At 31.1% G+C, this 14,282-nt stretch overlaps 3 protein-coding genes across 5 annotated transcripts; all 3 read right to left on the bottom strand.

The window, feature by feature from the left end:
* Positions 1-4,205: 4,205 nt before the first annotated feature.
* On the bottom strand, positions 4,206-13,009 carry LOC105973467 (uncharacterized). Of its 3 annotated transcripts, none has more exons than XM_088820775.1 (12): positions 12,805-13,009; positions 12,121-12,176; positions 7,741-7,840; positions 7,274-7,351; positions 7,014-7,172; positions 6,687-6,931; positions 6,376-6,579; positions 6,157-6,249; positions 5,969-6,070; positions 5,368-5,850; positions 5,049-5,282; positions 4,206-4,466 (listed from the first exon to the last, which is right to left on the bottom strand). In XM_088820775.1, the coding sequence occupies exons 3-12, from the start codon at positions 7,835-7,837 to the stop codon at positions 4,437-4,439; spliced, it is 1,725 nt and encodes a 574-aa protein (XP_088676901.1). In that variant the 5' UTR covers positions 7,838-7,840; positions 12,121-12,176; positions 12,805-13,009; the 3' UTR covers positions 4,206-4,436. The 3 variants fall into 3 exon arrangements, with proteins under 3 accessions (XP_088676901.1, XP_088676903.1, XP_088676902.1); XM_088820777.1 differs by having other exon boundaries at positions 7,274-7,336; XM_088820776.1 differs by lacking the exons at positions 12,121-12,176; positions 12,805-13,009 and having other exon boundaries at positions 7,741-7,847.
* LOC148769008 (uncharacterized) lies at positions 8,007-9,225 on the bottom strand. The gene is made up of 3 exons (XM_088820907.1): positions 8,993-9,225; positions 8,811-8,910; positions 8,007-8,714 (listed from the first exon to the last, which is right to left on the bottom strand). Exons 1-3 carry the CDS (start codon positions 9,223-9,225, stop codon positions 8,094-8,096), a joined length of 954 nt encoding a protein of 317 aa, XP_088677033.1. The 3' UTR covers positions 8,007-8,093.
* Positions 9,367-11,616, bottom strand: LOC148769007 (uncharacterized). Its single transcript, XM_088820778.1, has one exon. It carries the CDS (start codon positions 11,593-11,595, stop codon positions 9,367-9,369), a length of 2,229 nt encoding a protein of 742 aa, XP_088676904.1. The 5' UTR covers positions 11,596-11,616.
* Positions 13,010-14,282: the final 1,273 nt, after the last annotated feature.

Raw genomic sequence — 14,282 nt, 5'->3', positions numbered from 1 at the left:
TACTAATACTAATACTAATACAAATTTTGTTACTAATACTGATATTAATACTATAATAACGCATAATATTAATAATATTAGTCATATTGGAATGGAAATTCCAATTTCCGCCGATCCCGATCCGAAATGTTCCGATTTTGGAACAACTTTTTTCATTCCAACTTCCGAAATTCCGATTTCCGAATTTTTCCGAATTTTTTGGATTAGAATTGGAATTATATAAAAAACTTTGGAATTTCTATTTCCAAAATTAATTCCGAAAAAATCCGATTCTTTCTCCAAAAATACACTTATAAATAATATATATTATATAATACTTATTTTAAGTTTTTTCTATGAAATTTGATTTAAGTCTTGTTTAATGATTTTGACATATTGAAATGATGTAAGAAGTTTTATTGGATATTAAGATGTGGTTTATTTTTATTTATATTTTTGAACTGAAATTTAGTAGATATTAGTTTTACTTTTGTCGACGTGGATGTTCTTATTTTTGGAAAATCATGAAATTTTCATAAAATTCCTGCTAAGTTGTGAAATTTTAAAACTAATGTGATTTCCGAAACTTTATCCGAAATTCTGAAATTTTCGGGCCTTTTGGAATTGGAATTGATTTTGCACTTCCGAAATTTTTTGAAAATTTTCCGAAAAGGCTAATTCCGATCCGATCCATCCGACTTTCACCCCTACTCATACTCATACTAACACTAACACTAACCCTAAATACTCGTACTCGTACTCATCCTCATGCTCATACTCATACTCATACTCATACTCATACTCATACTCATACTCATACTCATACTCATACTCATACTCATACTCATACTTATAGTCATATTAATAGTCATATTCATACTTATATTGATATTGATACTAATAATAATATCAAATATTAATAGTAACGCTAATACTGATGTTACTATTGATACAAATACTAATAATAATACGAATAATAATACTAATATTAATACTAATACAAATAATAATATTCATACTAGTACTAATACTAGTGCAAATACTAATCCAAATACTAATAATAATTCTAATATTAATACTAATATTAATAATAATACTAATATTAATACTAATACTAATCCTAATACCTTCAAAAAAAGGAGTACCGGAAAGAGTCTCTCAACGTTAGCACTTCTACGATCAAGTTAGTCGGGGTACAGAGGGGGAGGGAAAACGCATATACTTTAAAAGTGTAAAGTGGTGTCCTGTGTATTGTACCTCAACGCTGCTATTTATACATGCCTTCTAAGTGAGATGGTGGGGCCCTCTTTTACTTTTGTCCATACCCTTACGCGGAGATGATGTGACCTCCCAGGGTCATTTGTCATCTGGTAGCGAGCCCTTGTTTTGTGCTGCGAGCCTCGTTGGTCGTGCAAAAGGAAGGCTCGTTTGCGGGGGAGAGCTCACTAGTCACTATTGAGGTCGCCTCGCTCTTGGATCCCACGTGGGTGGTCTTCATGTCTTTGTCACTGCAAGCTTTTCGATTTTGTTTCAGCCGTAAAGGTAGTCCGTCAGTCAGCCGGCCATCCCACGTGGTAAAGAAAGTAATGGGCCTAGTGGGGTCATGTCGCGTCATGGGGGGCTTCTCATGGGATTTTTCCTTAATGGGTTCTATAGGGTAACTAATTGGGCCCAGATCAGTTGTGTTAGTATTAATGTTATTGTCTTGGCATGCAGTATCACTATGTTGGTCGTTTAAAAAATGAAAAAGAAAATGAAAAAGCAAATCAAAAGTCATTGTCGGAAACCGGCGGTGGTGGAAAAAAGATACTGGGCAAAAATAATTTCAAAAAGAAAAAAGTCAACGCCAACGACCGGACGAAAAAAAATTATTGAAAAAAAAATAAAAAACTCTGAAAATGAGGGTTAATGTGATATATTTGTTTAAATCCGAGGTCAATGTGCAATCAGTTAAGTTAGAGTTTCGTGGATGAATTGAGTGTAATTTATACCTTAAGGAGTATTTTGAAAAAAAAATATGGGGGTGAGTTTATTTACGAAACATTTTTTTATCCGGACCAGGCCCGGCTTTACCAATAGGCAAATGAGGTATTTGACTAGGGCCCCCAATTTTAGGGGGCCCCACCTAGATACACATATTATATATATATATATATATATTAACTAAAATTTTCTCACATTTAATATAGAGTCCACATTAAATCATATTCTCAATCAACCGTACAATTTTCTCATCTTCTATAAAAAAACGTTTATTTCCTTAATTTACTAGAGCCCACTTCACACAATCTCACTATTCTCTCACTATATCCCATAAATCAAGACTTTTCAGTTTCCCTGAATTCACGTTATATTCTTCTAAATTGCTTTTTTTTGTCTCCTTCACACTTCTTCTTCTTCTTCTTCTTCTTCTTCTTCTTCTTCTTCTTCTTCTTCTTCTTCTTCTTCTTCTTCTTCTTCTTCTTCTTCTTCTTCTTCTTCTTCTTCTTCTTCTTCTTCTTCTTCTTCTCTCTTCTTATGTAAAAAAAAAATCCACCAAAAACGCTTGCCACTCAACGTGAATCACACAACAAAATCTCAAAAAAAAATTATTTTCTTTTTGTTTGACGATTTCTTTTATTTTTTTTCCTTATCATTTTTCTTTACGTATGTCTTTCTTGTTTCTACTTTTTTTGCAGGTTATTATTCAGATTTTATTCTGTTGGCTACTAGGCTTCGAACTTGCAATTTCCAGAATTTTCGCAAATAAAAAGAAAAAAACTTGCAATTTTCAGGTTCTATTTTTCTACTTTCTTAGGATTGCTAATCTCCGTTTGCTTTATTATGTCGAGTGGTAGACATTACATGTCTGGTTGTCAAAAAAGAAAAAGACAAGAAAAACTAAAGAAAGATGATGACTCTCAAAGGGGAGTTATAGAAAGATTATTTATGAATAGGAGGAATCAAAATGCTAGAAACGAACTTGAAATTCCTATGAATGCCCAAAACGATAATCCTAATGATTTTCAAAATGATAATATTCTAAATATTCAAAATGATAATCTAATTGTTGTTCCAATTGATAATCCTACTAATTATTAAAATAAAATTCCTATGCGAGAAGAAAATCAAAATAATGTTAATAATTCAAATCAAAATATTGCTACGGATCATAATGTAATTAAAGAAAATGCCAACTTTCTTGATAAATTTGATCCGGCAAATTGGTTCAATATAAATACAAAATTATGAGATTTACTAGTGGAAAAATGTCCTATTAGAATTACTAATATAGATTTTCCAAAAGATCGTGATGGTAGACATTTCTCTATTTCAAGTTATATTCGAAATTTACCTAATCGAGAGAAATATGATAGGAGATGGCTCGTATATTCAAAAAGTGTAGATAAAGTATTTTGTTTTTGTTGCAAGTTGTTTAGCATTAAAACTACTTCAAGTAATTTTTTTGGTGGCGGAGTTAATGATTGGAAAATATTAGTACTATATTAAAAACTCATGAGACATCTAGTGAACATATTAATAACATGTATGATTGGATGAATTTAGAAACAAGATTGCGAAGCAATAAAACAATTGATCATAGTATACAAGAAAACTAAAGAGACACTACAACAAAATGTGCTTATAAGGACACAAATAAACGTCCCAACATATACCATATTGAGGCACTTATAGTTTTAGGGGCAAAAAAAATATGTGTCGCGTAGTTGTATGTCGCAATAGCTCATGGGACACTTATTTATGCCCTTAAAACAAATTCCTTTCGAGACACTTATATATGTCCAAATAGACTATTTTTGAGGCACAAATATGTGTCTCCTAAATATATAATACGCGTAATAAATAAACTGTGTTGGGACACTTATTATAGAGAACATATATCTATATGTGTCTCCAAAAGATTGTCATACGACATTTATAATTGTCTCTTAATATACTTATAAGGACATTTTTTAATATCCTATTAAAATCTTATCAGCACAATTATTTTTAAATCGAATAAATTTTACAATATTTAAAAATATTCAAATAAATATTACAGGATGCTCAAAATTCTTATTAAATGGGTAAAATCAAATGTCGTAACTAATTTTTGGAATATCATATGATAGTATCCAAACTAAACTTCCAATCCACATGCATAATCTAAATCATGCTATAACTACACTTTAAAAGTACATAGAAAATAAACGTGCATATAAGAAATAAAAATTAACATTCAAAAGTTTCAACAATGAAGGCAAAGTATTAGTATAATCAATCTCCAAAGAACAACAATATTCAAAGATACGAGAAATTCTCTAACAAAACAATAGTGAGACAAAATCTAGAATCAAATTCAGTGTCCTAAGTTATTTGAAAAAAAAAGATGAAAAACATCGTGTTACCAAATCATTATATGCTCGCACTACACTACGAACTCAAATTATGATTCAACCCCCATCGCCTTGATTTTATTAATAATGAAATTCATCATCCAAAGCGACCTGCATGTACACAAATATGTATTAATTATAAATAAATAGTAAAATATTATCTCCATTCAGACAAATTTACTACATATATCAACAAATTCATTCACCATCAGTAAAGAGAATAGACTAGAATAATAAAAGGATTACCAAATCAACTAGACCTATGAAAAGAAAACCAATAAATAAAATAGATTACCAAAAAAAAAAACTAAATCAATTGTCTATGTAAAGGAAACCATTCACTCTGCATGAAATCAAACTCTTGCTGACAATTATATTCCTATTTTTTAAGGTCACCAATGTACTTAAAATTCAAAGTTGTAAATTGAAAAAATGATCTGGTGGTAGTTATATTTCATTGTACTGTTCATGGTTGAATTCAACAGTATATCAAAAAAATCCATGCATTTGGTCCATTTAAGTATCAATATTATGTAAGTAAAGCAAAATTAAAATATTTACCAACAAACATTAACTAACAGAGATAACAAGTTCAATCTATATCTCCCAATAAGTTAATATTAAGCATCAACAAAAGACGATAATGTAGATATAAAAATAAGATAAAGATGTTGAAGGATCAAATAGACATACCAATGATATGGGCCAAGCAACTGGTACTCCGATAGCATTTCCAATGGTTTGAATATGATTATAGGGTAAAACTAATCTTGCATCTTTGTTTACCGGATATTGAATGACAACTTGGCAAAAGTCGGGCCCCAAATCTATTCCATTTACGCTGATATGGTCCATCTTGTCCACTATACCAGTTGCCACTATTTCATTCATATTTGCAAGACTTTTCAAAACAACATAAGAACCACCCTGTGAACGAGTTTTTGCTAATTAGTGCATCAAATATATACAAAAAATTATATATATAACAAATTACATGTTTTATTTTTGTTACCTTGATAGACGTAGAAAGTGAACTTGTTCTAAATGAGTGTTCCTCATTTGAAACTGATAACGAAGGACTTTGAGCACCAACTTGCTCACTTAAAAATGCATTAGGAACATAAAAAGAATCATTTTGTTCATTTGGAGTCGCGATTGGAGATTTTTCAGGAGCAATTTCCTGTTCTGGAAAGCTTTCAGCTTCAAGTTGTCCATCTGATTGACCTACGTGAACATTTGCTGACAATGTATCATATTTTTTCATTGCTTCCAAATACTTCGTTTTGTACTCCATGGCCTTCCTAAGAAGCGTAGAACGGCTAGGTTTTTCCCCATAAACATCAGCTGGTGTAACTCCCAATCCATACATGCGTACATGTCCATCCTTATCTTTACCCATTACTTTTGCAAATAAATCATCATCATTGTACATGTTGCTATCTTGGTGATTGTCTATGTTTTGAGAATATTGAGGAGCTAGTTGTCTCATTTTTCCCTAAAACAAAGTTAGTCATCCAAGTAAATGTAAATAAAATACTACCCCTGTCAAGCAAACTACGAACATAAAAAAATATAAAAATATTATCTAAATTAAATTATATACATAAACTTACAACTACTCCTTTTACCGCCTCACTTGTCGATGAACTATCTTCCTTATAATAGCATTCTTCAAATAATTCCGCTCGTGTAGGATATCTTCCAAGTTTTTCCTTCTACATATAAATTAGTAATTATATTCAAAAGTTAAATATTAATCATAAACAAGAAAGTAATATTAATTAACAAGAAATAATATTACCAATTTTTCTTTCACCACAGCAAAACTTTTCTTGCCCATACAATGAAACAACTTTAGCTCACCACGACTATTTTTATTCTTTTTGCTTCGTTCCTAAAGTAGTAGGAGTTTTAAGTATGAGAGTAAAGTGAAGACATGGAAATAATAATAATATCATAAATTATATATAAAAAAAAGTAAGAGTGATATGTATTAATTATAGTGATGTGTAATTCATACCTTCGACTTATCAGACATCCAGTGATGAACTAGAGACTTATATTGATCTTCATTGACTCGATCGGGTATTTTGGTTGTTTGTTGATCAGTAGAGATATCTGGATCAAAATTCAAACTCTTCACAGAACTTTTCCAATTTCTCCACTTTTTGTTTATGGACCTCAAAATGTAACTTTCATGTCCCGGTGGTAATTCAAATCTTGCCTACGCATATAAAATACTAACATCAATAAGATATATATTTACACTAGTTTAAAACTAATTCATTACCTTCAACTAGATTTAAAATATCTGAAAATTTGATTCATTACCTTTACAATCTTAAGCATTTCTTCCTTATATGAATAAGGCATCAGTCTCCAATCTTCATAGTTAAGGGGACAATATCTTCCATTCCTAGCAATCGTACCCAAAAAATGAGACAAAGTGCTTGTCTTATCTTGATCTTTTGGCTGTCCAAGTTCGTTGAATGAAACAACAACAAGTTCATCCGGTTGTTGTCCCCAAACCTTAGGCATACAAGTAGCTCCTCTCACCCTTTTTTGTTTATTGTCGACTGCATTAATTAAGAATATACCAATTTGAAGTACAAAAATAGCAAAAGTATACAGTAAATTGCGATAAAGAAAAGTTTCTACCAATATCAACCACATTCTCCACAATATCGACCATATTGTCATTGCCAGTAGGATCACAAGCATTAGCAAAAACACCATCAGTTATTTGACATGTAGGTACATGAACATTAGACTGTAAAGTAGTTGCTTTGGATCGATTTGATCTCATATCAAGCTGCCCTGCAACTTAACATGAGAAAGTTAGTGCATAAAAAAATATGATTAAGTAGTAAAACATAAAATTAAAATTAAAATTATAATTAAGACGATTTTGAGGTTACGGTTTAAATTCGAAGCTTGGTCAGATCGCGAAGTTGTTGATTTGAGCTGAGTTGAATGCCTACCTAGTTCACCGGGAACTTAAAATAAAGAGATTAGTGAAACATGAATATAATTAACTACTAAAAATACAAAAATATGATTAATTTAATTCTGAGTTTATTTGAACTCGTACCAAGCTGAAGTGTGTTAAAATAAAAAAAATATATTGGATAAGCAATATGATTAAGTGATGAAACATAAAAGAAAAACAGAAGAATTTAATTAAGTTGGTTTTAATATTATGATTGTGAGAAAAAAAATTAGAGTTTGGTCAGAGGAAAGGAAGTGCTTTTGGTTGATTTGAATTCACACCTAGTTGACCTGCTGTAACTTAGAATAAATAAGTTAATGCAGGAAACAATATGATTAACCAGTAAAACATAAAAGTAATTTTTTAGCAATATAATTAAGTTTATTCTGAACATACGATTTTGACAAGATTTTAAGTTGGAAGGTTGGCCAGGATGCTCAAATGCTTCACACGTTATACGCTTGCTATGAGGAGGACGATTTTTTGGAGCCATAATCTGTAAAGTAAAACAAAACAAAAATATATGAGGTTATTATAAACATTATTAAGTAAAGAGATTATTTTTTTAAGAGAAATAACTTACCAACCAAGAACTCAAGTAATGTGTATAATTAGCATCAACGAGATTCAAATAAAAGATTAAAATGCAAGAGTAGACAAATAAATGCACTTAAAACAATTCGAAAGCAGAAATTAAAGGAACACTTAATTATAGTTCAAGTATATATTCGTTGGAATAAAAAAAATTCCTAAACCATAACTCCATCTACATCTCCCCTAACCCAAATGTGTTCATCTCCATCATTCAATTGGGCATTAAAATCATTATTAGCATGAAGTGTATCTATATCGAAATTCGAGACTGGATTCATGTCAAACGAATCTCTCGCAGTTGTCTTCACAACTACACGCCACCCCTTCTCGTTCGGGTCATCTACATAAAAAATTTGTTGTGCCTGGCTTGCTAAGATGAAGGGTTCACTATTTTGCCGTGCTCGAGAAAAATTAACCAAGGTGAAACCATATTCATCTTGCTTCACTGCGCTTCCTGTTGAGACCCAATCACAATCAAACACTACAACTTTTCTCCCCTCAGAGTATTCAAGTTCAATTATATCATTTAATACCCCATAGTAAGTGACATCTCCAATAATTGGATTATTGTCACTTCTACTTGCAAAACTACTAGTTTGTGCTGTGACAACCACACCACTGTTTTGTGTCTTCCTTCTATTCTCAGTAGTTTTTACATGGAACCGAAAACCATTGATAATAAATCCACGATATCGCTTTCCAGATGGATTAGGACCTCGAGCTAAGGCCCTCAATTCTTTCGAAACTTCATTTCCAGCAAGATGTAATCCTTCAACCTATTTGATTTTGATTCTATATTAGAAAACCATATGAAATATAAAATCAAAAAAATTAAAAAATAATAAAATAAAAAATTATATGACATGTCTTACACGATTATATAACCAATTGGCAAAAGTTTCACTGCTGATTCTTTCAATATCTCTTTTGTTGAGGCGAGGGTTTGCAGCTTTTACTATGGCCTTGTGTTCTCTGTAGAAAATTTACACATGAAAAATATAAATGTACAACAATAAAAATAAAGTTCATTAATTTTTTATATAAAATATCTTACTCAATGAAAGAGTCAGCTTCACCGCAATTGAACAAAATATATTGATGTGCCTTGGTACATATTTTCTTATCAAGAACTATGCAATTTCTTCTCCCAATATGACGTCCGGGATAAGAGTAGATAGGAAACTCTAATGTGCTCTCACCACGAATATCCTCATTCCTATGAAGCTTGTTAAATTTAGTCTCCACATCCTCAAAGTATCTAGAACAAAAGTTTAAGCATTCTTCCATCAAATAACCTTCGGCAATCGAACCCTCAGGACGACTTCGGTTACGAACATATGATTTTAATGTCGATAAATACCTGTAGTTGAAATACATAATAAAATTAATTATTTTTTAGTACAAATTAATCAAGAAAATAAATAAAAATTACCTTTCAATAGGATACATCCAACGGTATTGTACTGGTCCTCCAAGTCGAGCCTCATATGCCAAATGTATTGTTAAATGAACCATGACATCAAAAAAAGATGGGGGGAATATTTTTTCCAACTCACAAAGAATATTGGAAATTTCTTCTTCCAAACGAATTAAATCTTGGGGATTAAGAACTTTAGAACACAACTCTCTAAAAAAGGTGCACAAGTTAATCAAAGGTGTTCGAACGTGCTTCGGTAAAAGTTTACGCAAACTAATCGGAAGCAATTGTTGCATCAATATATGATTGTCATGGCTTTTTAGACCGGAGAGTTTAAATGGTTTAGCTTGCACACGCTTGGAAATATTGGAAGCATATCCATCTGGAACTTTAACATTCTGTAGGATCTCAAAAAATACTTCTTTCTCCTTTTTGCTCATTGAAAAAGATGCAGCAGGCAAATACTTTCTTCCAGATTCAAGAATAGTAGGATGAAGTGCATGTCTTATTCCCATATCTTTTAAATCCAGACGAGAGTTTTCATGGTCCTTTGTTTTTCCTTCCAAATTTAGTAAAGTACCAAGTACATTATCGCAAACGTTTTTCTCTATATGCATTACGTCCAAGTTGTGACGCAGTATGATATCTTTCCAATACGGCAAGTTAAAGAATATACTTCTTTTTTTCCAGTTGTAAGGAAGAGTAGGATTATCATTCACTTTCTTCCCGAATTTCACATTTAACTCACCTAAGTCCTCAAGTATTTTATCCCCTGTTAAAGGTAAAGGTGGTGTGCCATGCTCCTCTTTGCCATCAAAAGAATTAGCATCTTTTCTATAAGGATGATTAGAGCTTAAAAATCTACGATGACCCATGTAACACTGCTTTCGACTTCGATATAAGTATTTAGACCATGTGTCTTTATGGCACATTGGACAAGCTAGTTCCCCTTTCGTACTCCAACCGGATAAATTTGCATATGCCGGAAAATCATTAATGGTCCACAATAAAGAGACACGCATATTAAAATTTTTCTTGCTTGATGCATCATATGTTTCGACCCCATTCCACAATTCCTTTAGTTCTTCTACCAAAGGTTGTAAGTACACATCAATGTTATTCCCAGGAGATGATGGACCAGGTATGAGTAGAGTCAAAAAGAAAAATGGCTCTTTCATGCACATCCATGGAGGTATGTTATATGGGGTCACTATCACAGGCCATGTACTGTGAGTGACACTTAAAGTTTTAAATGGACTGAATCCGTCTGAAGCTAGACCAAGTCTTACATTTCGGGAATCTTTTGCAAATTCTTTATGTTGACGATCAAAGGCATGCCACACAGGAGAATCGCTAGGATGTCTCATGCATCCATCCTTAGTGCATTCTTCTTTGTGCCATCTCATTAAAGATGCTGTCTTAGATGACATAAAGATTCTTTGAAGCCTAGGTGTAAGGGGAAAATATCTCAACACCTTAGTTGCAATTTTTTTAGGCTTCACAGATGAATCTTCTTCATCAGGTACATCATTTTGACTTTGCTTATATCTTGGTGTGTTACAAATATGACAAAAGGTGTCATTTTCATGTTTTTTCCAGTATAACATGCAATCATTAGGACACGAATCAATCTTGATGCAAGAGAGTCCTAATGCCCCAATAATCTTTTGCATTTCATAATAAGACTTAGGCAAAGACTCAGTCACATCAGGAAAAGCCTCTTTCAACAACTCAAGTAGCAGTGTAAATGTTTTGTTAGACCATTTACCCATGCATTTCAAGTGAAATAATCGAAGAATAAATGCAAGTTTTGAAAACTTCTTACACCCAGGATATAATTCTTGCTGGGCATCACCTAGTAACTTGTAAAAAGTTTTAGCTTGTTCATTAGGTTCTTCTCTCGTGCTTTCATCTGGACCTTTAATCCCAAAAGCATCATGTACCAAATCATCCATATCATCGAACATATCAGATTGATCAAAATTATCAAATCTAGTTTGACTAGATGATGTATCTTCCCCGTGTATAACCCAATGCGTATAACCTTTAATAAATCCATCTACAAGAAGATGCTCTTTTGCTATCTCTCTACTTGCCCATTTTGCATTTTTACAGTATTTGCACGGACATATAATTTTTCCATTGAGAGATACATTAGCAAAAGCCATGTCTAGAAATTGGTTTAACCCATTTTTATATACTTTTGTAGACCTTGGTTTATGCATCCAACTCTTATCCATTACGACCCTACTGAAATAAAATATTGCACATTAACAACAAATAAACATGTGAACATCATACTCATATGATCTGAAAGATGTGCTTCAAGTAATAATAATTTTCATGACATAATAATATAAAACAAAAGGGCTGGGAAGAAAGCAATAACAAACCTTTTTCGTCACACTTATAACCAAATAATTATTAGGTTTGCGTTTGCGACTTGTAACAAGATAACAAAAATCGAGATGCATATCAAGTTAGATTAATTAAGTAAAAAAAATATTAAAAGACATCTATATTGGCTATTAAGAAACCAATGATTTAGAGGTACAAAACAATCATTTGTTCTAGATCTGTAGTAACGTTAAGAAACTAAGGTACTGATAAGTTTGGATCTAGATGAAAATATATATGTCACCCTAGATGTTGCTTCTTATTATACCAAACTTATCTTATAGAACACATTTTACGCAAGAAGGTTATGATAGTCCAAATGTACCTTATTGAAAAATAAAACATCATTGTGATAAAAAAACACGAACCTGAACAACCGTAATACTTATTCCACGATCAAAAACTTCAGAGCGATGCGTAACCCCTACAATTATTTAACATAGATGTGTTATTATCACTTCTCCCAAACGAAAAATAGATATAACAAGTAGGATAAATACTATAGCGAATCCCTGGTAGAATCACGTAATATACAATTAGTTAGTTTAAGATAAATAAATCATCGAAATTATCGATGTTGAACTTTTTACTGATAGAAAATTTTATCAGCTAGTACTATCAAAATTAAGTACACAGATGACATTACAGAAACATATATACATATATTCATACAGGAAAGATGGATGTAAGATGAAATAAATAGTAATATATATAATGCTTTGTCTAGGAAAATCACACCAGTCAAGAATAAAAAAGGAAAAGAGTACCACATTAGAAAGTCATTCTTCTTCACATGTCCAAAAAAACAAATAATTTCTTTATAGAACTTTTATGAAAAAACTAGTATTTTTCTCCTACAATTTCCCAACCTCTTTTTCGGAAAATCACAGAGGTTGACATGAGAATTAATTTCTAGCATATTGTTATTTCTATTTTCAATTTATACATATACATACATACAAACTTATATAAACTACAAAATCACAATTTAGGGCTTCTAATTTAATTACTGGGAATTGAAAATCGGAGGGATAAATTTCAATCTCAATTACCGTAAAGAAAAATCAGTGCCCAAATTACTTCAGAACTCGATTAGAATCTTCTCTTTCTCGTTGTTGCTGGTGAAATAAAAAAAAAAAAAAAAAAAGATGAAGGCCGTCGTTGTTGGAAGGAAGACGCAGGGTTTTTTTTGAGAAATACGGTGTATTTGGGAAGAGAATTGGGGAAAACTAAAATACCGCGAAGTATTGGCGGTATACTTTTAGTATCTCCGTAATGTGTATATGCATAGCCCCACTAAGACTATGGCCCACCAAGCCATCTTCTCTTGACCTTTTCAATTACGGATATATGTGGAATAATAAATTGCATATATTGTATTTTTTTATTGCATAAATTGCATATATTCAATTAGTGTCCCTATAGGTTTTAAAATTAATTAAAAAAAACTAAATATCCTTATAAATTATATTTGAGGCATTTATAAAAATTTGTCCTAAAAAAATAAATGCCCCTATATATCTTATAAATAAGAAAATTTTATCAAGTGTCCCAACAAATTATATTTGAGGCATTTATAAAAAAATGTCCCCAATCTTATGTCGTAATAGCTACATTTTGTTGTAGTGAGAGAAAAGGAACATTGGAAACAAGTATCGAAAAGAATTATTGCGGTTGTGAAAACTTTAGCTAAAAATAATTTGGCTTTTCGTGGGACAATTGAAAAAGTTTATGACAATAACAATGGAAATTTTTTAAGTCTAATTGAAATGATTGCGAAATTTGATCCTATAATGCAAGATCACCTTAGGCGCATTAAAGATAGGGAAATACATATTCACTACCTCGGGCATAATATACAAAATGAATTGGTGCATATGTTAGCTTGTGAATTAAAAAATAATATTATTAAGAGAATTAAAATGGCTAAATATTTTTCTGTTATACTTGACTAGCATTTTTTTCCCCGTGCGATGCACGGAATTCAAAAGTGAATATTTTTTTTAATAATTTAATACATAATAAGAAAATATAGTATATTAACATAGTAAAATTTAATAATGTAGTATTATTCATATTTTATATAACATTAGTTTTTTTAAATCTTACATATTAAGATTTATAATTCAAATATATAAGTTTAGATTTAACTATTAAGATTTGAGATATATTGAAGAAAAATAGAAGATTGATAATTGTTGAAAATTAGTACATAAAAAATATTAAAAATATATAATTACAGAAATATCATTAGGGTTTTTTAGGGTTGCCCATCGTTTCTTTCTTTTATATATAAGATTGTACTCCGAATACAAGTCATCAAGAACAAATGTCTCTTATTTTAAGAAGTGTGAATGTATCTATGAATCCAATTCAAATAGAAGAATATTTTATAGATTTTTTAAAAATAGATGATATAACGGAAAAAGGTATTTTTGATGAACTTCTACATGTAATAAAAAATCTTGAACTTGATATTGATAATGTGAGGGGTCAAGGATATGATAATGGTTCAAACATAAAAGGTAAA

The sequence above is a fragment of the Erythranthe guttata genome, chromosome 7 (genome assembly GCF_056151865.1).
Source record: "Erythranthe guttata isolate IM_541 chromosome 7, IM_541, whole genome shotgun sequence".
Classification (NCBI taxonomy): Eukaryota; Viridiplantae; Streptophyta; class Magnoliopsida; order Lamiales; family Phrymaceae; genus Erythranthe; species Erythranthe guttata.
This window is presented reverse-complemented; position numbering and strand designations above follow the sequence as displayed.

What these genes read in the sequence shown, in the direction of transcription:
- LOC148769007 (XM_088820778.1), bottom strand. Translation starts at nt 11,595, where the DNA reads ATGGATAAGAGTTGGATGCATAAACCAAGGTCTACAAAAGTATATAAA.
- LOC148769008 (XM_088820907.1), bottom strand. Translation starts at nt 9,225, where the DNA reads ATGGAAGAATGCTTAAACTTTTGTTCTAGATACTTTGAGGATGTGGAG. An exon ending in GAAGCTGACTCTTTCATTGA is followed by an intron (nt 8,911 to 8,992) that starts GTAAGATATTTT and finishes AATTTTCTACAG; the next exon opens with AGAACACAAGGCCATAGTAA. An exon ending in CCAATTGGTTATATAATCGT is followed by an intron (nt 8,715 to 8,810) that starts GTAAGACATGTC and finishes AAAATCAAATAG; the next exon opens with GTTGAAGGATTACATCTTGC.
- LOC105973467 (XM_088820775.1), bottom strand. Translation starts at nt 7,837, where the DNA reads ATGGCTCCAAAAAATCGTCCTCCTCATAGCAAGCGTATAACGTGTGAA. An exon ending in AAATGCTTAAGATTGTAAAG is followed by an intron (nt 6,580 to 6,686) that starts GTAATGAATCAA and finishes TTATATGCGTAG; the next exon opens with GCAAGATTTGAATTACCACC. An exon ending in TTGCTTGGCCCATATCATTG is followed by an intron (nt 4,467 to 5,048) that starts GTATGTCTATTT and finishes GTGTACATGCAG; the next exon opens with GTCGCTTTGGATGATGAATT.